General features: G+C 34.1%; 2 protein-coding genes across 7 annotated transcripts in view; both read right to left on the bottom strand.

Moving 5' to 3' along the window:
- Window positions 1-16,172, bottom strand: part of LOC128985410 (kinesin light chain-like) — a 145,973-nt gene extending 129,801 nt beyond the window's left edge. For 5 of the 6 annotated variants that reach the window (XM_054404871.1, XM_054404881.1, XM_054404879.1 and 2 more), the window contains exons 1-2: window positions 16,080-16,172; window positions 13,742-13,826 (exon numbers count right to left, since the gene is read on the bottom strand). In XM_054404871.1, coding sequence (XP_054260846.1) covers window positions 13,742-13,785 — 44 coding nt within the window. In that variant the 5' untranslated portion in view covers window positions 13,786-13,826; window positions 16,080-16,172. Of the gene's footprint in view, window positions 1-13,741; window positions 13,827-16,079 lie in introns of those variants that run through there. The other variant, XM_054404876.1, reaches the window with a different exon arrangement.
- Window positions 16,173-22,344: 6,172 nt separating this feature from the next.
- Window positions 22,345-27,270, bottom strand: LOC128987780 (transcription factor Adf-1-like). Its single transcript, XM_054408797.1, has 3 exons — window positions 27,046-27,270; window positions 23,613-23,763; window positions 22,345-22,769 (listed from the first exon to the last, which is right to left on the bottom strand). The coding sequence occupies exons 1-3, from the start codon at window positions 27,203-27,205 to the stop codon at window positions 22,355-22,357; spliced, it is 726 nt and encodes a 241-aa protein (XP_054264772.1). The 5' UTR covers window positions 27,206-27,270; the 3' UTR covers window positions 22,345-22,354.
- Window positions 27,271-27,668: the final 398 nt, after the last annotated feature.

Raw genomic sequence — 27,668 nt, 5'->3', positions numbered from 1 at the left:
GTTAATAATAAAACGACAATTTAAACCTTGGAGATGAGTGTTATGTTAATCCTTTTCAATGTTATTGTTTGAATTCTGAAAGTGCCCTTAAAAGTGTATCCAACTGGTTTAGTACCAAACCAATAGTTTACTTAACAATGGCAAAACAAGAATGTCAAGGCAGGTGATTCTCCCTCCTGTGATCAATTGGGTTTAAGTAATGTCAAATTATTAGGCTTAGTTCTTGATAGAAAATTGACATGGCAGTTTCATACTGATTATATATGTAATAAACTTTCAAGAGTTGTACATTTTCTAAGATCTTTAGATAAAAATGTCCCCAAGTCATATCTCAAGCTACAATAGTTTCTTTCAAAGTAATTTACTGTATGGCATATGTTTATGGGGAAATGCAGCTGGAGTCCTGGAGTATCATGTCTGGTTCGGAAAAAAGCTGTCAGAATACTAGCTTCAGCTGACTATTCAGAGCACTGTAGGTCTAAATCCATGAAAAAGTGTTAACTGTCTTTAGTTCTGTTTATATGTTTAGTAGGGTATGTTCTAATAGAAGTAAACCCCCAATGTGTATTCTTATAGAAAAGGATAAATGTACATAACCACCAACACAAGGTTCAAGCATGAAATTGACGTCCCCTTTTGTAGATTGACCAAAGCAGCCAAAATATCTATAGTAAAATATATATTTTTATTCAACTATGACAGAGGATTACAGTGGCAACAATAAGGTATTTAACCTCTAGAATACCTTACTTCTAAAATAAAACAAAAATCACATACAACACAACAAAAAAACAAGTATAATTGAAACCAACAACACACAAAAAAATTAGTTAGTTTGTTTTTTACATTTTTTAGTTTATAGCTTTGACAATGTCTATTGCACAACTGTGTCTAATGACAATAAAGGGATTCTTATTCTTATTCTCATGGTTTATTTGTTCAACATTGCTATTTCTAATCATGTTTTTCAGGACACAAATCCTTATATTTAGTGCTTTGTCCTTACCTGAGAGATAATGCCTTACCCACTTAGCTATTGTTTAGACCTTATGTTCTACACCAACTAGATGGTAAACCCATTTCCCCAAAAGTAGAGCAGTAGTTAAATATTTCTAATTTCAACTAAAATATTCTGAATCTAGGTTGCAGCACATGTCACTTTCAACCATTTTTGTTGAGTCATCTCTCAAAATAGCTGTAAGTACTGATTTTATTATGTTACTCTTGATGGCCCGATATATCAGCCTTCAAAAATAAAAGGTTTGGGCAAACCTATTTTCTTGCTTTGTGACAAAAAGACTAAAATACTCAATTTTGATTGTCATTTACAGTCAGCGATGTTTCAGCAATACTGGCAACCTTTCATACGTTATACAACATGGTTATCAAACCATCACGTCTGCTCATGTGAAGTAACTAATGTGGGACATGGGAGTAACCATACAATCCTGAGAAACTGGCAAAGAGTAAACAAACTAGTTCCTTAATTACTTCATACTCTATGTACATCCAGACTACAGTGTTTAGGGAACTAGAAGGAAAAATATGTTTGTCAATACATTTATGGCATACAGTTTGAATTCAAGTGAATTGACTCTCAGCATTTTAATTAACATTTCCCTTTAAGGATGGATAAAATATATTAAATATAAGTTAAAGGAAGGTGTTTGAGGTATTATAACATTTTATATTTATCAAGATCTAAAGAATGTGCATACTATGTAAGTGGAGTAAGATGTATGTGACATATTTAATCTTAAAATAAAATATAACTCTGGTTAGAAACGATAAAGCCTTTTGTGACACTAATCCAGTAAAGAACGAAGACAAACTAAAGTAAAAGGAGAGAACACACTCAACATTTTCAACCTCACTTGAAACGTAAGGAGACACATAAATAACTGTTCTTTAAGTCAATTGGGTGGATTAGATACCACCTTTTTTGGACTGCAGGGGCTTTTTAAAAAAAGGGAAAAATAATCAGCGTGTAAAATGAACTTGTTGAAACAATTTAATGACCATTTCTGTTAGAATAGTTGCAAAACATAGGAAATAATCAATTTATTTATATTTGCTGCCGGATAAGAATGGACCATCACTTAAAAACTTAGATTACATTGTAAAAAAAAATATCACAAAGACTACTTTTGAGCTGGTGTAGGATAAAGAGTCCATTAAACTAAACTTGCCATGTTTAAGGTGTAAATATTCACTTCACATCATCACTTAGATGAACTAAACATTTCCAATACTCCACCAGTAGAAACATTACCTATAACTATAATATGGGTACAAGACACTATAAGAGGTCAAAGGGTAGGGCAAAAATTGTAATGTGACTAGTTTACAAAAATAAAGTACCTATTAGAATAAAACACTATATAGAATAAAAAGAACATTTTTCTCATATGTTTATTGTTTTACAATAGTCGTAGGCGTTATAAACTGTAGTATAAAGAGATATTTTGCAATATGTACATAGAGTAAAGAATTCATATCAAGGTCGTAAGAAGTCTGTGTGTTCAATTTTTATTTACATAACATTTTAAAATCCTAGCAGTCATACATCGATACATCATGTTCATATGGCTAAGTAAATTGACACTTACTCAACGAATTTGGTTTTCAAAATCAACAACTAACATAAGAAACACACTTGGGATTCTATCATAAAATTGTGTCATTACAGAAAAGAAATACGAGAGTTGATTTTAGATACACCCGACCCGAGGGGTTTGTTGTTCAGAGTTCAATATATCGCAGCCCTGGGCAACTCTGAGTATGAACGGAATTACGTCCCTCCTATCGGGGGAAATCATTTCCATCTCCTCGTTATTTTCTAGCTAACTACCGATTATTCAATCCACTTTTCCCTGTTGCTTTCCTTCTGCTCAGATGCAAATAGTTAAAATTTATCTTAACACAATATTTTTAGAAATTGCGAGACTATATTTAGTAAAATTGAAATTTGTTCCCAAAGTAAACTATGGATGGCAATGCTACTCTCCTAAATCTTAAAGTTTTCTTTAGATCCTTGGGTTTTTTATATGGGTGCAATTATATTGTTATTCTGAATCAAATGTTTCTTTAAGCTTAAGTAAAATATTACAAAAATACAAATGTTTTAATATATGTTGGGGATGATTTGAACACAAATCTAAAAGCAAGTAGAGTATAACATCTTGTAAGCATATTTCACTCGTCCCGCGAGGGTTCTAACCACTACACACGGCTGGATTGGGACTTACAACCAACACGCATTAATTTGCCATCTTGTGTGCGGAATGAATATATCTTGCTTTTACTGAGAAGGATAATGTTAACACGAAATGGTAGTGTATCAGGCTTATAACTTCAATCCTGACACTTTATGCAGTGGTATGAAAAAGAGAGCTATTTTAAATTACAGCAATATATCAAATAATCATCATAATTCTTTGGAGTGTCTAATCTCCGTAATTATTATCAAGGTACTGTTTTAACAGTTCTAAGTAAATTATAATCTTTAATTTTACTCTTTTCAATTTACTATCTAATTTCATCCTTATGTTTAACAAATAGTTCTCAGGCCCAACAAGAGATTAGATCGTTGTCAACAGCAATCAAATTAGTATTAGGTATTAGCATTGACCAAGTAAGCTTAAATTCAATAATACCAAATTTTGACCTTTTTCAGTTTTGTTGCTCTTAAAATCTTTTGGAAAAAGCTTTTAATTTCAAAAGGCACATGTGAAAAATGTAATAAGGTAGCAAATTAAGTGTACCTTGGTAAAATTACTTATTTTAGACACCAAATCACAATTTTTTCAAGGGAAAAATACATCTTGTTTTTAGCATGATTTTTTTCAACAAGTGCTCTATTTTTAAACACAGATGTCTATCTAGTTTTTATTTCAAAGTGTATACGTGGCATTTATCAGGAAGACCTGAAAATTTGGGTTGTAGGCCTAAATCTATTTTTTGTTAATGTGTTACACCAACTATAATACTCAAGAAAGACAAAACTAAATTTACATTAAAAAGTTATTTACCTGCTTTACTAATTTTAAAACTAAGAGCAATTATAGAGGCACTAAGTTATTATTACTGCTTATTTCACTTAGTTATAGGTTAATATAGTTCGGCCGCTTAGAAAACGACTTGCCCGCTAATGCTAAACCAATGCTGGAGGAGGTCGCTTTCTAAGCGGCCGAACTATAGTTTTCTATGAATGTTCTGAAGTAAATCTAGGCCAAACATCATGACAATTTGATTACCCACAGATAGTAAATAATGTTAAAATGGAAAAATACTAGAACCCTGATAATTTTTTAAATATTAAAACTCTTTTCATATCTCCAAAAGAAATAACGCACCAATGATATTCAATAGGCAATGAATTAAACATCTCTCGGCAGTTGCACATAATTGATTTCTGTCCCGAGACACTTTTAACATATTCCAATCAATTGAGGAGTTTTTGTTATTTGGAATTCCATTTAACATACACAAACATTTTTCAGGTAGTTATTGGTGTATAATTAATTTAAATCCATACAGTAGCACACAGAACAATTATTTATAGTTTTTGCTCTATAAAAACAATTTTGTTTAGTGTGGGTTGTGAATTCAAATTGGTAGTTTTATAAAAAAAACTAAGGTCCTAAGAATGATTATAGCCAGGAGAACTCGAAAAATAAGGCGATCATTCTAGTCAAAGGGAAATGTCAAGACACCAAGCCTTGATCTTGGCTCAAACATGGACAATAAAATCCTTCATCCTTTAGAGAGATATATGGAACCAATACCTCACCAGATACCTGATCCTTTACCTGACGCTACAAACACCACACAGGAAACTTCAACTTAATACTTTCACAACAAATTTTAATAGTAAACTTGACGATTAAAAAGAAAACGTATTTGTAAAATAGTTTTCCATTTCCTATTGTTTAGGTGCAGTGGTAAAACATTATAGTTATGGTAGATGTGCTATAGGCTACTTTAGTACCGGTATACCGTAAATTAAAGAACCAAACTTTTTAAACTGTGTCCTCTCCCATTGCAAACGCAAAGCAAGAGTATAACCTGCAATAAGCATTTTATACTCTAATAGGCCAACCCCCTACGAAGGACTCTGCTAGTACTTTATACATAAAAGTTTATGGAAAGTTTGTAGAAAGATTTTGGCAAGTGAGAAAATATTCAAGGATAGTAACCTTAGGTTCATAAAACCTAAAAACTTTTACTAAGCTACCTACAATAAATAAATAATTAAAATGCATTACATGACTAATCAAAAAGCTTATTTGATAACAAAATGAGGATTTAAAATTCATATTTTTTTACTAACACTCAGAGTAATAAAATAAAATTTTGTTTTATTACTCTGAGCTAACACTCACTAAAGAGAAAAGTTGTAGACAGGGTAAGGTAATATCTTCGCTAATATTATGAGCTTGAATTATGCATGAGCCTTAGGATTATCAGATACGGATCAGCCCACACCTCTTACTAGCACCTAAGTGAAAAGTTATGATAACAAGTGTAGCTTGACTTATGACAAATCTAAAAAAAAATAATTGTGTTATTTTAGAGGAAATTATTTTTTAATAATTTGACACAATAGCAAAGCTAAAGGGGGTTCGTTCTCTAGACACCTTAGTTTTAGTTACATATTGCTCTTGGGAGAAGGCACTTATAATTATTGGCTTACCCTTTTAAGTTGCATAAAAACCAAACCAAATAACCCCAATATCGTAGATTGCATTCAATTTAAACACAATTATAGTTAGTTTATCATGATTCCTTTAAGGTGAGAATATAATTAAAAATTACTCCTTCGATCAAACCTATATACAGTAGGTAGACACTATTGTTATCAAACTGTTTCTCTTGGTTCAAATCTATAAATTTATGTTAAATAGTTGTCCCAGCCACTTTTAGTTATAGAATTTGTCTACAAAGGTTCATAAGGAATAAAGTTTATTTTTCTACAATACCCATAACAGACCATATTTGTACAACATGTATAATTTGTCTGATGAAGAAAATCACTGTAATTATATAGCCTTGATTAGAAGGCAGTTTTAGTTATTTTCACACTAACGTATATAAATGTAAATCATCCTTGCACCAAGGGAGACAAACAATAATAAATAAGATATACTTGACATTAGACCATACATTTGTCAAGGATCATCTTGACAGAGCTGCAATGTATTATTCATGAGAAACTCTCCTATCTAACCTGTCACAATATCAGGTTTCATCCAAAACAATGGAGACCATAACACAGTTTTCTTTTCTACAAAACAACAACTTTAGTAAAACTAACAACCAATTTTTAAAAAGTTGAAAGATATCAACTACTAGTCTAATTCTAGAACCTAGTAGTCTAATTCCTAGGTTCTAAAGAATTGTTTTCACCATGTGAAAGACCGCAAGAGTGAAAAATATGGAAAGAAATATAAATGACTTTTTGTTGTGAAGCACAAACCCTTACTAGTATTGTGAGACGGTGGATTTAAGGTTTATTATTTAATTATTATTAATAAACTCTTAATTACTCATACAATAAAATCCATCAGAGAATAGAGAAGAAGTGATTTCACAATAATTGATTGGTACAGTAGTTCTGGCTATTATTTACAACTACAGTAGGTGATAAGACAGTTAAATTTACTCCATTACATATACAGGGAATTCACACACACAAAATATCTATCAATAATTTTACTAATCAGTGAAGTACTTTATTTACTAAATAGCACTTTATTATTTTTAGCTAAATGGGGATGCAGAATAAGTATAGCATGTGGTGAGATGACCCTTGTAGCTTTGTTACCAAGATAAGCTGTTTTTTTTCTAGCAAGGATTATTTACATAAGCCCAATAAGCAAGGAGACACACTCAATTTTCAGCTGTCAAAAAGCTTTCTCGACCTTCTGATTATTTGGCGAGTACAGTAAATAACCACTCAACGGAGCTGCTCTTTTGCAATAAAATCATTCTTTATGGTTTTATTTGGGTTTTTTCTTTACAAAGTCCTAAAGTCATTATTTTATAGCTTTATTTGGATAAGTAGGTGACTCAGTCAGTAGAATAAACTAAGCTATATATCCAAGACAGCATTGTACTTGGTTTGTGGTGCCACCACAAGTATTTATCAGTTAAGTTCATTCTCTTACTATATCCAGCTGCTCTTGCTTGGCTTTATATGATCCCCATACATGCCAAGCGCCTATGTGAAATAGCAATGACGGCTTAAAATAATTGTACACTACTTTTTAAAACAGGAAAACCCAAATAAGAAAATTCATCAGTGCATTTTAGCTTATTTTATTTGTTAAGCAATAAGGACAATTTTGCATACAAAATTGTATCAGTTAACAGATCCAAACAAACCAAAATTCTAACAGTTACAGAACACGGTATAGAAACCATCAAACTGAGAAATACAGTAAGTAGCCTATAATTTGAATGCTGACCACAACTGAGGAAGTGGTCCGTAGTGTCAGGTGCATAGCATGGCGTTGTCATTGTGATAAGACCACCATATTAGGCGTCATTCAACGGATACCGTCCGTTAGGTATTAGGTCTATGAACTGTTACTAGACAAAAGAATTACTGTATTGGGGTATATTTTCTTAGTTCTTAAATAGAGTAAGGATTGTCAGGCAGCAATCATCTAAAGCATGGAGGAGTGGGATTTCACATTCAAGTTTAACAATTTAAAAAGAGAACAGGATTTCTGTGATAACCAATAATGGGATCAATATTTCAAGAATATGCTGTATACACTTTAAGCCATGTTTACACAAGGCCAGTAGAGCAGGCAGGTTACTTGCTCTAATGTATTTCAAGTTACCTTAAGTAACCTGCCAGCCAACCAGCCTTAGGTAAACACGGCTTTAGCCTGGTTTACTAATTTCATTAATGTTAGAATTCTTTTAATATAAACAGGTAGTGTTCTATTACTATGCTATATAGCCTATACATTTATAAGTGTGAGTAATGGAATTAACTAAGCTTGTAAGTAATTAATCAAGTATTCAAGCAAACGAGTTTCAAATCATGTTCATAACATTAACTTGTACACATGGTTTATGGTTTTTGCAAGCCAATTTAAAATATCTCAAATAGTTAAAAAGGTTAAGGGGGGGGATGCAAGTTACTTCTTAGCCACTCTGTATATAAAACCAGTGTTTTATATCGATGCAAACCACATCAAAACTTTGATCTCTTGACTTGTCTCGTATTCTGCTATGTGTGTACGTTTTGCAACAAGACAGTTTGACATGTCGTCTTGCCTAGCCTCAACTGATGCATTGCAGTGTATGGTCGGCCTTAAGGTATTGCCACAGATTATTATCTTTTTGTGTAAAACCTCTTCAACAGCTATTGCTGGACATATCACACATCCTGTCTCTAGTTTATCCTGCTGATAAACAGTATCAAGTTTATCAATAGTGGTTCTCTGCATACACAATTGTTGAGTAAAATTGGTAAAATGTTGTGCTCTCTTAGAAATAGGCTAATCACATTTAGACTTAGCTTGATTGAATAAAAATATTCGACTTATTATTATTGTTTGATTGTCATAAAGGAAAAATTCACACCTCTACCTTATCTTTGTTGAATGAGGACAGTAAACGTCTTATAAATTTCTACAATGTTTACAAATCTGAACTGATGTTTGTAAAATGTAAATTTGTCAAATACGTTAATGTTAATGACTAATAAAACAAGAATGATACCAAAATTATTCATTGCGGGTTGGGGCATATTAACCGCCGGGTTACAGTATTATCACTGAGCTTATTTTCCTTGGTAATCTGTAAGATTCAAACCTGGGCCTCTATGACCGTTTATCTTCTTCTAACAACCAAACAGGCCTTTTCCCATAAAAACAAATTAATTAATTACTTGAGTATTTATTTATTTAAAGAAGTTACTAAAAATCCAAGAAAGAAACTATTAAAAAGTAAATTCACACATGGTTCTTATCAGACACTGATAAAGAAATAGGCGAGACACATGCCCTGCCCATCCCAGCCATAGGTACTTTTGTTTAAAACGAATGTTCTAAGAAACTGTTTGGTTCGGTAAATATATAAGGTAGAAATAGAAATCCAATAAGATATTTTGAATCAGGCAAATTTTATATTTTTTTGTTTAAGCCTATTTTTACTACAATTCTGACCAAGACGTTATCTGAAAGTGTATCCTTACTTTTTTCCCCGAGAACAGAACAATTTATAATTGTTATATTAACAAGGTAATTAAGGGCAAATAATAAATTGTTAAAAGTTGAACTACATTCATATAAAAAAAACAAAGACGACTTTATGTTTTTGTCACACATTTAACAATCTTAATCGTGTTTTGCAAAAAATATTCCATTTTACAAACAAAATTTTACAACTTTTCTCAATTTCAAACCTTAATTTTCCTAAAACTATTCAAAGTCTTGATGAAAATACCCTGCATTTGCTGCATCTATGTCATAATATATTTAACCTTATTTGACAACTGACATTTAAAACCCTACACAACCAATTGACCAAATCAAAGTGGCAATACAAAAGATAGGCCTAATATCAATCAGCATGACTGATGGATATGAAACAATAACACCTGTACTTGGGCATTGTTTCACGGATCATTACACGACAGCTAATTACGACTTCTCTTGTTCACCGAGTGTTTCATTACGCTCGGCTCAGTTGACTGTGTAACCCACGTTACAGGTAACGTCTATACCGACTACTCACAGCCAGCTTGAATTTGGAATAAAAGTATTTATCTAAATTTAATTTGGCAGTCACCGGTTAAGTTAGACAAAACCAAAAGCTCACAAAGACAAATACCCCTGCCGCAGCAAACCTGTAAACTAAGCGAATTTCCATTTGCCTGATAGAATTTTTACTAAACTATCTCCTCAAAAAGACTTATTCTCATTCCCTATCTAAATAACAAGATTAGTTAAACGAGTACTTAGGTTTGCTGCTTCTGGGAATGGAAAATGGGTTTTTTGATCAAATTTTAATAGTAGGCCTATTAATTATTTTGCCAAATTTTATTGGAATAGATCAATAAACAAGCAAAATATAATAGTTTATTTATTCTTCATAAGGATAACATGGAAATTTTAAATGTACAATGTTTTTTTTGTTTTTTTTCTCCTAAACTGTTAAGTGCATAAAAACGTTTCATATACCTAGGCCTACTAAATTATTTGTTTTTTTTTTAAGCTCTACAAAATGGTGAAAGAACAGTGTTTTTGGCCTCTAGGGACACCAAAATGAAAAGTATATCGGTCCCGTCTTTAGATCTTACTGTGCCAATAGTAATCCAATAATAGTAATTAATAGTATATAATGGTAATAGTAATCCAAATAAATAAATAATACAAATAGAGAAATTCGCTAAAACAAACCTAAATTAATACCATCCTAATAAATATAAATGTTAGATTAATACATCAAATTGAATTAAGTCCAAAATAAAACGTAGGCCTACATATTTGTTGAATTAGGATAAAGATTCACAGTTATTCCTTTTAACACAAAATAATAGTATCGTGTTTAGACTCATTTTTATTGTCTTAATTAGGAGATTATAAAAATCACAAAAACATAAACTTTAAGAGCCAAATTAAAAAAAAAAAAATTGTTAGAGCATACTAGAGGGTAAATTCAGCCAGGTAAAAAGGCCAGACCCGATAGTGGTGAGGGTCGCCTAAGGGACATTTCAGCGTCCACGAAGCCCCTGCCAAAGTATAAATAATTTTATGGGTACTAACATAGCCTTATAACGTTAACAATGTCTGGTGACCGAAGTAGTATTTCAAATTATAGACCAATTGTGATCCAATCGGCTTTGGCCAAGGTTTATGAGTCTTTGGTCTTGGACCATCTCTATGCTTATTTGAAAAAATATATTACTTGTAATCAGCATGGTTTTCTTAGAGGCCGCTCCACCATTACTAACCTACTATCATTTCAAGAATATGTTTCATCGGCATTCATTAGTTCAAGGCAGGTTGACTGCATATATACTTGAATTTTTCCAAGGCTTTTGATAAGGTTCATCATGGTTTGATGATCGCCAAACTTGCTGGTTATGGCATTAGTGGTCCATTGATCAAATGGTTGGAAAGCTAACTGAAAGATCGTCACTTGATTGTCAAGTGTAGTGGCGCCTTCTCTTCGCCCTTCAATGTTCTCTCCGGTGTTCCTCAGGGCTCTCGTCTCGGTCCACTACTTTTTAATACTGTACATTTATAAATGACATAATTGGTGTACTGACGTCGGACTGCTTGATGTTTGCTGATGACCTCAAGATATTTTCCCGGATCTCCTCATCCTTAGACCATGAACATCTCCAACGATTTCTCACCAACGTTGAGACGTGGTGCAATGAAAATACAATGTAACTCAGTGTATCTAAGTGTCATTTTGTCTCATTCACATGACATGTAACATGTAGCACTTTTGGCTAAAAAATTGGTGGTGATATTCTGAGACGTGAGGATCGTGTGAAGGATCTTGGTGTCATATTACTTCTACCTTGAGTCCTGCTGAGCACATCATTCATATTATCGCAAGAGCTAATTGCATCTTAGGATTCATCCTTAGGTCATCAAGAGACTTCAAGTCCCTACAGTCACTTCTAGTGTTATATAAGACCCTAGTGCGACCAGTTTTGGAGTATGGCTCAATTATCTGGTCACCATATCAGCTTGGCCATATTGAAATGATAAATAAAGTACAGTTACGCTTCCTCCGAGTCTTAGGTGCCCGCCTGGGCTATGAGTATCGTGCCCCACCAATCTTGAAGCTTCAGGAGCGCTTCAACGTCCAACCTCTCCATCTCAGAAGAAAGCTGTACGACATGCCTTTTTTGTTTAAACTGGTCCGTGGTGAGATCGATTCTACCGGCCTACTGGAGGGAATTAATTTCCTTAAGCCGAGAGGAACACAATCTTCAGATACATTTGCTCACTTGTACTTACCAACTAACTACTCTCTCAATAGTGGATTGGCCAGATTGCAACATCTTGTTAACGAAGTCGGATCACAAGTTGACTTCTTCAACGAACAGTTGTCTTCCTTCAGAAGGAAATCCTCTAACATTATCTTTGTTATGCCTGTTTTGTAGCTGATGTTTGTTTGTTTTGTTCCTAAATCTCTTTCATTCTTGTTATTCGTTCACAGATTTATTGTTGTTTGTTGTTATTTTTTCACGTAGAACTTAATGTCATCATAGTTTATATTTTGTTAAATCTTGAGGAGATATATTTGTTGTTGTTACTTTCAAAATATTTTTTTTCTTTCAAAATTTTTTTGTTATAAGCCTATCTGTACAATACTTTGTTAATGTCAATTATCTGTTATTTGTTATATATATCTGTTATTTCATGAGTAGGTAGTTTAATGAAACTGCAAACTGAAAGTAAAAAATAAAATTAAAATTAAAAAGACATCCATTCTAAATAAACAGGCTTAAAAGTGAATGGAAGTTGAAGCGGGTCAACAATAGCAGAATGTATGCAAGAGTCTTCTCATTAATTAGGCTTTGAAGAGTCTCTTCAGATGGAAATGAGTTGCCTGCCTGCTCGCCTCTATGAGTCAATGGAGCGTTTGTAGCGTTTACATAGTCGGTATTTTCATATTTGTTTAGAAATAGGTAGTTGATAGGTGGTTCTCAGACACAAACTTTTCTCCATAAGATAATGAACATATGTAAATAGTATGAATGTCATTTACATTTTACTAATTGGCCAAAGAATCGGCTGAAACGTCGACTGTAACATACCCTTTAAAGGACTGTAACTTTAAAAAAAGGATTTACCCATCGTCCCGAGTAAATAAAGTTATTATGTCTTTTAGGGGAGGGCTTTCTCCCATATCTAGAAAAAGTTTTTACTGTAGGCTACTTGTCTGAGAAATCAAACCTTCATCATTTTCTAGAGGGGGGCTTAACCAAGGCAAAACTAAAAAAAACAGGTTTGTCCTCTGGCACGACGTCATCGTAAGTGACGCCAATGACATAGGCTAATGTTTATCGTTTGTGATCAGCTGCTTGTTTTAATTTTAATCTTTTCTTGGCAAACAAAAATATAACTAAAAAAATAACACTAGGCCTACATCATTGCCGTCGCCTATAATGACGTCATTCTGAGTTGCATTACAGCCTGTTTATTTAGTGTTGCCTTGGCTTAACACAGCTTATTAAGTTTTGACTGGGACGGGTGGCGTCGTCCTGTAATCCAGCAGCTACTAGGAGGTCACAAATTTGTGAATATTTATAGGCATGCACTGTGGATGCGATACTCTCTGGTGTGGATTAACGTCCGCAAGAGTGAGTACTACGACTATCCGCAGTACTATCCTGATAATTAGACCAGTTCGTATATACCAAGACGAAAATGTGGTTCGGATACTATAAACTGTAGGTACCTTAGTTGCCATTAGCTGTATGGGCTGTTAATTAACAGCTGTGTCTAAGGAATATGTCGGCCTTACTCACTCACAAGACTACAAGATCGCGCCACTCATCTCCATTCATACTTGGCTTAAAATACCTACTATTGTATGGTCGCCATTTCATCGAAAAGTATTAAAGTATAAATTGAGTCTTTTTAACAGCAGTTCTGCCCCCTGTCCACACATACTAACTAGTCTCTATTGCTACTAAATCTCTTTGTCAAGTTCTTTATAGTTACTGTACAGCAATAATGATTAATCTACTTACTGGTCTTGTCGAGCCTCCATTCCTACGGCAACTGAAGACACCATAAGGGACTCAAGGGCATGGACAAATTAAGCCACAACCAAACCTAGAAAAAAATCATATCCTTTAGCCTGTGAAATATATAGGCTGTCTACCTACAAAAAGTGCATATAATTTAACCCTTTGCGGTCATATTCAGCATTCTCTTTTCCTTCCCTATAGATCAAGAAGGCCACACTTAGTGGTCCTCTCATAATGAAGCGACATTGTCAGTGCTGAAGGTAGCCCCGCAGCCCGGGCCAGCCATGCGTAGTGGCCTCTTACGTGATTCCTGTTCTGCTCTCTGTTTTAGTGGTTTTTTTTTTAAATTTTATTTACTTAGATGAACCGTTTTTTATTGCTTTTGAATAAGTTTTTTTACAAAGGTTCTAAAATCTGAGCAATCAAATTGTTATTATATGAGTGTCAGCCTACCTAATTGAATCCTAATGATGACCAAGTTTACAGTTAGCCTACATTAGTAATCCAAACCTGTCAGCTGTAGGCGCCTTGCTTCATATAGGCCTATATATTACAACTTGACGTTACGGATCTCGGCCTTCTGTAGTGGCTTTTTAAGGGTTAAAATTATGGTAGGCCTACTTTTTAAGTTTTACAGCAACAATGAAAATAATATATCAACAGATTGCTTTTGTCTTCCATCTAGCAGTAGGCCTACATTGATATCCAATAAGAGATCTTTAAGTTTAAATTAAACAAAAATAGATAACTATATCCCTGCTGCAGCAAACCTGCAGATTAAGCGAATTTCCTCTTACCTGGCTGGATATCTGTTAACAAATTCCCTAAAAATTGTCAGATTTATTTTTCCTAGGCCTATATAAATACCGGTAATATTAATTTTAGTAGGCCTACGTAGGCTACTTCAAAACGTCAATAACTTTTAATACCGGTACCATATTTTAACACAGTAAGAAGGCAGAACAAACCCCAGGAATGTTAAATTCTGTAAAAAATATCTTGAATAAACTACAAAAAACTAACTTAAGTAGGCCTAAGCCTACTCACAGCAAAAATATCTGTTTGACAGATAATTTAGGCTAATTACTGTGGTATACTAAGAAGAACCAAACCAGACTGTGTGAAAACATTAAATGAGCACTCCCTCTTCTTGGGTTTGCTAACTTAACTTAATTACTGCTGCCCAGTGAAGACGACAAAAAAAAGATTCCCTTTGTCCAGCGAGCACATAAATTACAGTATTCCCACATCAATTAAAATAGGTATTTATATACAGATTCAGTAAAACGAATATCACAAATCTTGTAATCGACCTGCACTACGTCTGCCATTTTAACAACACCAAACTAAAATAACAAGGAGAAAGTTGTAGACAAAAGAACTCACAAAGACACCACAAGCCAAACAGAATGCTCCACAATGACATCACCACAAATCATTAGCAATGCAACAACAAGTCATTTTACCACAAAACCTAAAATCAAATTGGAGTCTTTCATTTATTCCAGGCTGATGAAATAAGTTATCAAATTGAAAACTATAGCAAACTGGTCTAGACTTACAGTAGGCCTAGAGTAGAGCAATAAGTTAGAGTGTAAAAAATCAATTCATTTGTAATGAATTTCAGCGGCAGCACTCCTGCATAAGTTACTTAGGTCTACTTAGTAGTAAATTGCAGTAGACTCCCTCTTACCCGGACACCTTTTAACCAGACATCGGTTTAACCGGACTATTCTAGAGGTAGAAATGACATCATTTTTTATCAGCACATCAGTTTAACCAAACTAGATCGGCAGGAAGTGGGTGGTACTGAAACGACTGTTCTTATTCGATTGTTTAATTCTAAGTTTAAATAATATGGTTAGTTAGGTTAGGTTAACCTTACCTAACTAACCAAACGATATACGGTAGCCTATATCGAATAATCGATATATCGATCGATATTTTCATTCGGTTGTTTGTGCCAACAGATATGGAAGTGTACCCTTCATAGGCTATAACTTATTAGGTTAACTTAATATAATTCTTTTCTGGAACCTACATTTAGGTTAACCTGCAGACAATGTTCCTCCCACCCTAAAATAACTTAACCCAGGTGAAAATGTTAACGAAATAATGGTTAAGATTTAAGAATACACCTGATAAACTAGAGATCTTTGAGCCTTTCTCTTTCTCTTATGTAGGACTAGAACTTCATGCTAGGCTTACAGGAAATAAAATGACAAAATAATGTTGGTGATGCCTAGGCTAAATGTCATATTTTATAGGACTAATTCTGGTGTAAATTGGTAAAATATATAACCATCTACTAATGTAATAATTAATAGCAAATACTTACAAAATTAAAATGTATGATAGAGTAGAGAAAACGAAGTAACTAAAAGGCTAATAACTTCACGCGACTGTCAAAGACAAGGCAAGATAAATGACCACAATCAGAATCAATCCAGAATCCAATCCAATCCATAATCTCTGAACTGAACTGAACTGAACTGAATCCTCCTGAATCTGATTGATCCGAACGAATCCGATCCGGATCCGGATCTGTCTCGTTTCTATCTGCTGAGTCTGACCGAATCAGACTTGACTAGACTCGAGTGAGAGATACTGGTTCTAATTCTGAACTGAAGCACGGCCACCTTTAACTCCAGTCCGCGGCCTTCGAAGTGGTAACATCGCAAGTAGGGTTGTTAAGCCCCCCACACACTACCAGACCAGACCTCCAGACCAGACCGTCTGGTCTGGCGTCTGGCACTTGTCTATCGTGTGTGGGGCTGTCTGCAGACAGATTTTCTCGGACCAGACTGTCTGCGTGTCTGATGGTTGAACCCTCAGACCACAGACGGTCTGAGGTTCCCCCACCACTATTTTTGTCTGGTCTGTGAGTGTGTAGCGCTGTCTGTCAGACGGCCGACCATCGTGACAATCTTCATCCATTTGTTGGAGTTCTCACCACGGTCTCTCAATTACGAATTAGGACCGTCTGGTCTGGGAGTGTGTAGAGCCGTCCAAGACGGTCTGGTTGCAGCCAGACGGTCTGGTCTGGAGGTCTGGTCTGGTAGTGTGTGGGGGGCTTTACAGCTATTTTGTTTTGTAGGCAGCTAATGGTATTTGTGTATTTTAATAATATGAAAGATAAGGTACTGGGCTATGAAAATATTGACTCCACTTTAAATACAAAAATAGATTTTCAATTTAAATATTGTTTTGGTTTTCAATTCTATATGTTTTATTTTCAATCTTTTAATACATTTGTGTTCATAAATTTAAATTTGAATGAATAATACAGGAATTAATGAGCTGGTGTCACCTGTCTGCCATGTTATCTTATGGGACGTCTGGTGCTAGACAATACCACTTGCAACGTTGCCAATTCTACCAGGCCGCGGCCTGGAGTTAGAGGTGGCCGTGACTGAAGCCAGCTCTCGTTCCGGCCGAGGAGGCCGGTTTCACTTTGGTTCTTAGTATTTTTTTCCTGAACGCCACCTCAGTATCATTGATTATACCATAGATAAAAGTGTCTACACCTTTTATCTATGATTATACCTATAAATAATAGCTCTTCCCTGAGTTATATCTTGATGAGGTGTTAACTTGGTCAAACTGTACCAATCTTCTTGGCAAGCGATCTTAACATTCCCATCTAACTGGATGATGTGCAGCTTAATCCTTCGGAGAGAAACGAGAAAACAATTCTACACAGCCTAGCTGCACGTCACTCCTTGGAGCAAGTAAATCACGTCAAGAACCATAGGAATGTTAGTCTGGATCTGGTCTTCAGAGCCTTGTTTTGGTTGCTCCAGCCGAAGATGAAATTGCTAGGCCGGACGTAAATTACTCTCTTTTGTCTTGGTCTCTTCAATTGCCATAACACATGCCACTTGCCAGCTTTGAACACATAAAACCATTGCTCCGATGTGCAGGCAAATTTTAACTGGATGATTGGTATGTTAGGAGACATTTGCGTTAAATGCAGCCCCTTAAAACGGATTGGGACCTCTCCCCATTCCCCAAGTGGTTTTCAAAAGACCTTATAAATCTTATTATAGAGAAGAAAAAAGCTCAGCGGCACTTCAAATCTACTCTGCAGCCTACAGACTATCACACTTTCTCATGTTCTGTGTAACAACTGATGCAAGGCACTGAGTCGCACATGCTACAGAAACTATCGTGGGGCCATCCCAAACAATAATCCTAACAGCTTTTGTAGTTTCGTTCGGTTAACAAGGGATGCACCCGCTTTTCCAACTAATGTCTCCTTGAATGGGCATACGACTAACGACTATAATGAGTTGGCAAACATGTTCTCTAATTTTTTTTACCTCAGTATTTTCCTAGCCAGTCGCAGCTTACCACTCTTTTACATTTGAATGCAGCTCAGTATACTCTCTTCTAAAGTTGAGAAATCTACTTAGGATTTATATTAAACCAAAGATTATGTAATTCCACTAAGACTAAGTAAAAAAACATTCTAATACTAGTTTGTACCATGTAACATTCTTAAAAGGGAGTATGTTTTTTATTTTATTTTTACACATTCTATCGTTGAAATATAAACAAATTAAAAAATACAGTAGGTGATTTTTTCAGAATTTTCACCACAATACACTTAGGCAGCTGCGATCTATTCTTTGTAGAGCAGAAAAAGTCGTTGTTTTTAGAAAGGGATCGGTAAAATCTGCTTTAGAGCCGTAAATTTACCAACCACTCCAACAAGCGGGGCAAGTATAAGAAGAGCTCTAAAATAGGCCTATGGTACAGTAGGCTATTCCCATTTCCCAGGGATTTACCCAGTTTACTGCACTGCTTTGCCACCTGACCTGCGTCAGGCGCGACAAATTTTTTACAATTGAGTCAGTTTGTGTTAAGTACACAAACAAAATGACAAAATCCAAGTTATACGAGTAACAAACCGAGTCAAATGAATTTAAACTTTAGGCGCCTGCAAAACGAGGATGCAAACTCGTAAGTGTCACACTGATTGCTAGTAAAGGACGTACAGGCACTCAAAATTCAGTAACTCATTTAATTTATTTACTCTAATCTCTTTTAATGTATTAACTATTTAATTCTTTTACAGGCTTTCAACAAAAAATAAAAGTTTGTCAACTACTAAAGTAAACTATTGTAATAATTTAATAAATCATTTGCTTAACTTTTAAGAATAACTAAAACCATGTAATTGGGTGTGAGCTTTTAAATGCTAGTGTCATTATTCAAAATTGTTCCACACAATATAATTTGTTGCTTATTCACCAACTACATTTTTTTTAACCAACAATCTCATTAACATCTTTTAAATCAAATTGTCTCACCGCATAATGCAAACACTTTTTAAAATGTAAAACAACTACCTTTTCTGCAGTTATATTTAGTTGAATATTCTAATATTCATGAAGATCCACTTTTTCTGAGGCTCAAAATTTAGTTTATATTATTATTTTAACGAGAAATCAGAGCAATGACTCGGAATGACTAGAATAATGATGACTTTTATTAGTAGCACTATACAAATCATCAAATTAAAGACTAAGGGCTTGCAAAATGCCAAACTGCAGTGCCAACTGGGTTGCAAGCAAAATAAGTGGTAGTTGTAAAAGTATCCAGTGAGCCCTTGCCACACTTTAACACTTATTAATATATTATTAATCTTTATACAGATATTATAGATTTTTTAAAAAGAAAGTGGGAATGCTATTCCATTCTCTTATTGGGTAGGGAGACTTTACTTTAATATTAATTCACATAGTCTTGCGAGAAATTTATAGTTGGCTCTTATTTGATTTTGGAACACTTATGATCTTAGCTAAGAGATTGTAATGTGACAAATGAAAGCACAGTGAAATTTGTTATTTGTTACAATTAACTACTGGTTTGTAATTTCCTTTTTGAGGGAAATGCATGCAAAACATGAGCAAATGTAACGAGTTACACACTCAGGTTGCTATTTCCTGAGGAAACCACTCAGTTACGAAATGTTTAGTCACATTTAGTTAGCACTTCCTCCACCCACCAGTTACAGGGAAGTGTTAAAAATATGTGTGAGATTGCGTAAGCATCTGAAAATAAATCTTGGTCTGTCAGCTGCTGTCAGTTTTTGGGCAGTTTCCAAAATTAATTGTAATAGCTCATTAATTTAGAGTTTGATTTCCCCACAAATCCATGGGCTGTGAACACTTGTTCAATAATCACTATATTGATAATCACTTTTCCTGGGTGAGTTGGTGGCTCAGTCGATAGAGTCTCGGACTTGGGGCCCAAGGCAGCGATGTCGTGGGTTGGATCCTGGTCTCTGCCACTACAATTAGTACAGATCACCCTTGCAATGTACCGCTTGCTTTGATGGATGGGCCTTCCACGGGCAAATACAAGGATATAAGAAGCTGTCAACCTCTCTTAAAAAAACAAAGAACTCATTCTATTATCTTCTTTTTGATAATCTTCTGATTAGTAGCTTTCCATATTTCTTCCCTTTACTGGAAATAAATTATGCACTTAAAATAAACTCACTAAAACCAACTGTGCTAGGAGATTGTACCCATTAATTAGGTTTTATTTGTATTAGCATTTTTAGACAATTTCCATCTAAAGTGGAGTGCAGCTATTTCATAGTATTTTTGGACTCACCTAGAAATAGGGTTTCCAGGAGCCAAAAACTTGAAAAAAAAAACATGTATAGTGCATCTATATAGGCAAGATAAGATTGAAAATGTCTTCTTTTTATGAAATTTGTATTAAGATAAAGGAACATACCTATTCAAATGCTTGATTCAACCAATTGGTGAGTAGAGATGTTCAGATTAGAGGTGTTTGATTCAACCAATGAGTTCGGGGGAGAGGTTTAAACAGCAAAAAATTGTCTTTTTGAATTTTTACTCAACTTTATGTCAATTCATGAAATTTGTCTGTTCTTTATGTGATGGTGAGAACATAATAAAACCCATTGGTTTGTTCTTCATATCAGTTTACCTTGTACTTTTGAAAATAGTTATATTTATATTAGGTATGGTTCCAACCAAAGTATAAATCTAATCAAAACATACTTTATTCAAAGGAGTACATAAAAAAGTAAAGTAAAACATGAATTAACTATACTACTAGTTCCTTCCTTGAATACCCTGCAATTGTTCACAGTATACCAAACTTCTGTTTATTTTTTACTTGTTTGAATCAAAATAAAAAGTGTGTTATTATTTGCATGAAAATGTATTATTAATGGCTATAAATAAAAACACAGACTTCTATCAACTATAAATAAATTACTTATTAAGTATTTTGCAATTCAAGCTTCGTCATTGAGGATTTATCTTTTGGCAATATAAATAGGAAATCATTGAACAATTTGGAGTAAGGTCAAGGTTAACATGATAGAAAATTTGTCAAAAAAGACTTGGTGATCTAAATTCCAACTATCAAAATCAGCAATCAGCAACAAAGATTATGATGGGTTGGTTTGTAATTTATTTTTTATTTAAATTACAGAAAAAGTTAATTCAGCCCTGTATCATCATGGTACAGATCTCCAAGAATGTGATGACAAAATTGAGCTGGTAACATCATACAGTTAAAAATAAAATCTAAACTTGACCTTGGAAACTCCCACCAAAATCAGCTGTTTCTAGAAATATTATGTAACTGTTCCAGCTGGTTTCCCACACATTGTTTTGCATAGTATGATGTAGAATGGCAAGGTTGGGTGTTTAGACTTCCAGCATTTTTGTACAACTGCAGATTCAGTGATGATGAATAGTAACTTACCCTTACCCATCGGTTTTGTTCATCAGGAAATATACAATAATAATCAAAATTGGTCATGTTGAATTTTAATTTAAATCTTTTAACTAACTCGTACATTCTAAGATACAATTAAAATTATTATCCACAAACAACTTCAATACATGGTTGGTATAAATGTATAATTAATTAAAAATAAAATATACTATCTAAAAAACCATTAACCAATGATAACTGGATTGTATTTTTTGTAAACAAATGTTATAACACGTAATAAATAATGAACAACTAATTATACTAACTAGAGGTCGTCCAGTGGTTGAAAATTCGACCAAAAATATCTTATGTACATACTTTTCTATTTTCATCCCACGCTGTAAATAAAACATGTGATTGGAATTACTTCAATTTGTTTTGATTTTCTGTTTATATTTCATTGTTATTTCGTCATCAGCAAGGCAACCCACAAGACCCATGTTTTTTTTTTTTAATTTTTAATTCATTTTTTGTTCTTATTTTTGAGCCTATTTTAATTTATAAAGGGTTCTGTACATCTACAGGAAAATATCTTTCTAACAGTATGCATAGATTTTGGTTACTGCGATGCACACGAGCTGAGAAAAAAGGTTTTAAAGAAACAGCTTGCCTATTAATATATAGATAGCTTAGGCTGAGCTAATGGTCACACAAAATAACCGTGTAGATGGCTGTTTTTGCTTGATCTTTTAACAATCGATAAGAATATCAATTGATAATTCTTTATCAGTTGATCATTTCAAATGACAGACACCTTTATTGGTAATTTTTTTAAAAATCATACATTAGAATAAACTAACTCAGTCACTTACTTAACAGTAACAAATCTTGACTAGACTAACTTTATACTTCTCCATGGTTGTTGGGTGGAAACTCCAGTTCAGTAACGACAGATAAAATTCTCATCTTGGCTTCCGCTCTGGCTTTTGGAGAAAGTCTTTTCACCGTGAGAGCCACACTTCTCATGAATATGTCAATGTCGTCTTCACTGTCCACTCTTTGGTTGGAGTAGGCGTTCACCAGTGTCCTCGGGGCCCAAGATGGGTCAGGCTCCTCCAGGAAGTGGACACTCCCGCACTCGGAAGGCTTACGGTAACTTGTGTCAGCCTCTTGCTGAGGAGTCTTCACATCGATAAACTCGGACCGTGGCTGCAAGTCTGTCTGGGAGTCCTCTTCCACTTTGACAGTCATTTCTGGCTCGTAAATATCAAGACTGTTGTCAGCTGAGGGGTCGGAGAGGTCTTCACAACTCGAATGTCTAAAAAGAAAGGAATGCTGAAGAGATATAAATACAAAGTGAAGTGACCACTTTTTTTAAACACTACTGTTCAAATTTTTTGCATGTTATATGTATAGGTGTCCATAAACACAATAACTCAAGTAATTTTGGTCCGATTTTTATCAAAAATAGAGCAGCATCAACTTGATTTCCCGAACCAGTAAAATCTGGTCACAGCATTAGTGTTATAAAGTTTTAGATTTAGTTTAAGACGTTCCAACCCAGCAGATAACCAAGAGGTTACCGGTATTGCTGTAGCGCGTAGGCACGTTCCCTGTGTGGGACGAACTTGTATTTTGTTTTGAGTATTTTAAAATAAAGCGCTTATTCATTCATTGATTCATTCATTAAAAGTTTTAGATTTCTTTAAATTAGGTTTTTCCAATTTGTATCCTTAAACATAAAAACTCCCTATGTCCTTTACCTTTCAGTCAGAAATCATGTTTCATCAATCCTAATGATGTTATCTAAACATGGAATAAATCTGACATGTGTAAGGAAATATTTAAGTAAAAATTCAACGATCGGTTTTTAACTGCTGTTTTGCTAATGCATATTTTACATATTTAGCTGGGTCTGATTAAAAATGCCTAGAAGAGCTGTTCTTTATGATCAGATCGTTTTAATTGGTAAGACAAGGTTTTCAATAACTAAGGAATAACAAACAAATAATTTTAAACAAAAACACAACCTAAGACGCAACTAACATTAAAATGTCAGCTGTTCCATAAGGATGACAAATCTTACTAAGGAAGTAGCCTATGTTTAATTAATGGTATTAACTAATTAGGCTTTTCCTTTTTGATGTATATTTCTTTATACCTCTTTTTCCTTTTGGCTCTGGCCAAGAAATGCAGACTTTCATACAGTGACCATCTTGGGGCCCACTTCTTGTCTTTGCTCTGTTCATGTTTCCTCTTTGTTTTGAAGTAATGATCCCTGATGTCCCTCCACCTTCTTTTGCATTCACTCTCTAAAAAAAATAAAACAATCAATCAGTAATTTATCATGGCGTACTTAATTTTGTCGACTATTTTAGGAGAGCTTTTATAGAAAAAATACTTCGATAATAGTTTGGTGAACATTTATTTATATTTAGATTTTACTACAGTAATACCCCCGCTGAAGCAAACCTACAGACTAAGTAGATTTCAATCTGTCTGAGGCCTCTTTCATAATAAAGTACAAACTAATATTATTAGTAAATCAGCTGATCGCCCAATGCAAATCTAGTTTATGATGAAATGGGCCCCTGAATGGGGCCTGATTTTTATTAATTTTTCATAAATAACAAGTCATATTTATTCTCTATTTAAATAATGTTAGATTTAACGAGTTGGTTTCCTGCTACAGTGTCTTGGTAATTCAAACACTCGGTAAATCAAAACTTTCAATAATGCATACATTTTGAGACAATCAGTATTTCAAAGTCCAAGCAGAAGGCATGGCCGATTTGGAACATTCAAAGTTTCATCGCAAAACACAAACTATTATTATTGGGATTCCTTCTGTCATAACAGGAAACTATACATCCTGTTGGCACAGTAGTTCCTCTTGAATTACATCATTGAGGACTTGAAAATCAATATCAAAAAGCAAACAAAAATAACATTTTTTTGTAGCTACCTAAAAAATCTGTATTTTGCAAAATAATAACTAAAATAAGCTGTTGATGAGTGACCCATTTCGGGGCAAGATAGTGTTTTACATGAAGTCGAGCATGGGAAACACTATCGAGCCCCGAAATGGGACTTTCGTGACGAGAATTGAACGATACTTTTCATTACGATGGAAAAAACTTCACTTTATCAAACTTTAAAAACTTAAGTTGTAACTTTGTTGATGTCAGGCAAAGTATTGTTTGTGTAAGTAATGTTTAATTGAAAGTTTGTGAAGTTTGTGAATTGTGTAATTGAAAGTAATGTTTATGTCAGGAAAAGTCAGCTGATCACTATTTGTTTTTGGTGTATGGAAATTGGATATTTTCGAAGATCTCAGCTGTATGGAAATGGGATATTTTCAAATACAGAGTGATGAAAAGGTATTTTTTTGATCAAATGTTAATAGTAGGATAAATAAAAAAATCTTTAAATTGGATAAAAATTATATCCCCAAACAAACTAAACTTAGTTAATACAGTTTTCCTATTCTCCATTAGAAAAATACAGGAATTTTAAATAAACAGTTTTTTTATCCCTTCATCGTACAATTAACAATGCTTCAATATACTATTTGTGTAGTTTTTAAACATGGTAGTTGTAATAAAAATCGGGCTTTTTATGTTTTAGACAGCAAATTTTGAAGAAAAAAAATTTTCCTAATGTAGTACAGATAAAAAATTCTAAACTACCTAGTTGTATCATTTTCCCGTGGTTAAAAATTTTCATATGAAAGAAAACCTCAAATGGAAGAATACCTATACGCAATCATCAAAAAGGAGATAGATGGATGAAAGAAAAAAAGAAAAGTCATATCTTGGAGGCTAAAAAAGGATAAAAATACAGGATCAGATTTGTTGTAACTTAACCAAACAAGTAGTTAATGGGTGAAGCCAAATACCTTGTTGAGCACAAATACAAGACTAAGCTAGTCGAAACAACAAAAAATCACCATTGCTGCTATACTAAATAACTTTTAAAAGAATCCAAATTTAAAGATATGCTATCGTTTAGTGGTGTAGCAGATAAAAGTTACGTCTGTTTATAAAACCACTATCAGAGTGTCTACATCCTCATAAGTATATGTTCATCATCAAATTAGTGTATAATTAAATACAGTATCCAGGTGCTTATAATGTCGGGGAAGTTTAGACACTCAAGTTTGGTGCTCTACAGAAAAGTAACCAAAACTACTTAGAAAAACACGGATTAAATATAAATTTCCGTTGTTTATTTCTACGTAGTACTTATTCCTGAAACAAAAAACGGTAAAAACCCCTGTTAAGTAGAATGATATCAAAAACCATCTTATGACTTATAAAATTTGCACAATAAACTAAACGGCAGAACTTTATCAAACTTTAAGACAATATAATATAAGGAATTAATTTGTATGGTGTCAGGATTTTTACTCTACCCAAAACGTTTTGTTTGTTAATTTTCCAAGTAAACTTTTTCTGAAAAACTGCAAACGATAGAAAAAAATTTAAAAGCTTTGTTATCTAATGAGATGGTTTTTGATACTGATTGTTAATGAAACAGGGGTTTTTTTACCTTCCGACCATCATAAACAATTTTCTAAACAAGCTAAAAGTTTTTTTAGATATAGGCCAACTCCGTGTTTTTTCCTAAAGTTTGGTTACTTTTCTGTAGAGCTCCAACCGGAGGGTCTAAACTTTTTCCCTGACAGGATCACCGCTAGAGAGAGAAAGATATAGAGTGGTGGGGGGGGGGGGGTCTATTGGAATATTCTGCTGTGGACAAAAGGCTAGGGGACCCTTACCTACTCAACAGCTGTGGGGACCCCCACCTTCACCCAATTCATGTGGGCACTTCCAAGGTGAGGGGAATAAAAACAATAATGTGAGCTTAATTGCTCACAAGATTTAAAGCGGAATACAGGAAATTATTATAAGGTCAAACACACTGTATGCGCTATTTATTATTTATTTGATCAATTATCAATTAGTCAACCAACAAACAATCAATCTGAATTGAGAAAATTAATTTCGAATGAAAGGTATAATTCTAATTAAATTATTAAATCAATGAAAAGATATAGCAATCCCATGTGAGTTTGTAAACAAAGATGAAAGATTTATCTTCCATAAGTGACATTTTAATATTTGTTTTGCACTACGTGGCTCTACAGTTTAAAATTGACTTAGTAGGAATGGGCCGGGTCTACCGACAGTAATTTAACTCAATTTAATATCGAGTAGTTTTAAAATTGAGCGTCAGTGCGGACAATATCACTCAAAAATGGCAAGGTAGTGAATAGTTCAGGCTTCCAGGACAAATATAGGTAAGTTCATACAATTAAACAATGTAGCTAAGTTAATTTACTACAATGAACATAAATATACATACAAAAATATGCTCTATTTCGTTGTATTTTTGTCATCAAAGCACTTTCTAAAATCAGCAGAAGTTATTAAATTCAAAAATGCTACAGTAGTGATTAACTATTAACAAATCGATGTATTACGCTAGCGAGTATCAAATGAATGAATATCCCAATTTACTTTAATTCCAACATCAATCTATCGACTGTTCGTTTAAGTGGTTTGCGATAAGTCAACACATCGAGTACTCACCGTTCACACCGACTTCGGCCGCCACGGCTCGCCAGTTCTCTCTCATGCTTTCATGATTTTTGGTTACGGATAAACCCTCTTGGCTGTACAGATTGGGAAAGGATTTAACACTGTTGACAAGCAGCAAGTCGTCCGAATGTGAGAATCTACGAAAACCCATTGACAATAAATAACTCGTGAAACGAACGGATATCCCACTGCTCTACTTAAACTATGCAATGCAGCTGTCCGTGTCCGCCTATCGACCGTGCGGGCAGAGTTTGCGGTAGACTTGCGCAGAGACTACTGCGCAGCGGTAGAGCAGGGCTGCCACTTTATGCGGGCGGAAATTAAATTTCCCTTTAAATTACCCACCGCACTCGTATGGAACCAAATTTCTACCCGATTTGTACATATTTCCGTTGTGCTGCTTAATTTTCTTACGATTTTGTTATAGCATTAAATCTCTTCTGTGTTTTATATCTTTACAAATAATTGTGGTTTAATTTGTCACATCACACCTTTAACTTAACTTCTTCATCGTGTGATAAAAATATTTTTGCGGCTGCCGGCTACATTTATTAATTTTAAGTTAAGGTGGCATATAAAAGAAGTAATAATTTAATTAACTTTACGTCGACACA

Source organism: Macrosteles quadrilineatus, unplaced genomic scaffold, assembly GCF_028750875.1.
Source record: "Macrosteles quadrilineatus isolate MER2022 unplaced genomic scaffold, UCM_ALF_1.0 Scaffold_2__2_contigs__length_208266976, whole genome shotgun sequence".
NCBI lineage: Eukaryota > Metazoa > Arthropoda > Insecta > Hemiptera > Cicadellidae > Macrosteles > Macrosteles quadrilineatus.
This window is presented reverse-complemented; position numbering and strand designations above follow the sequence as displayed.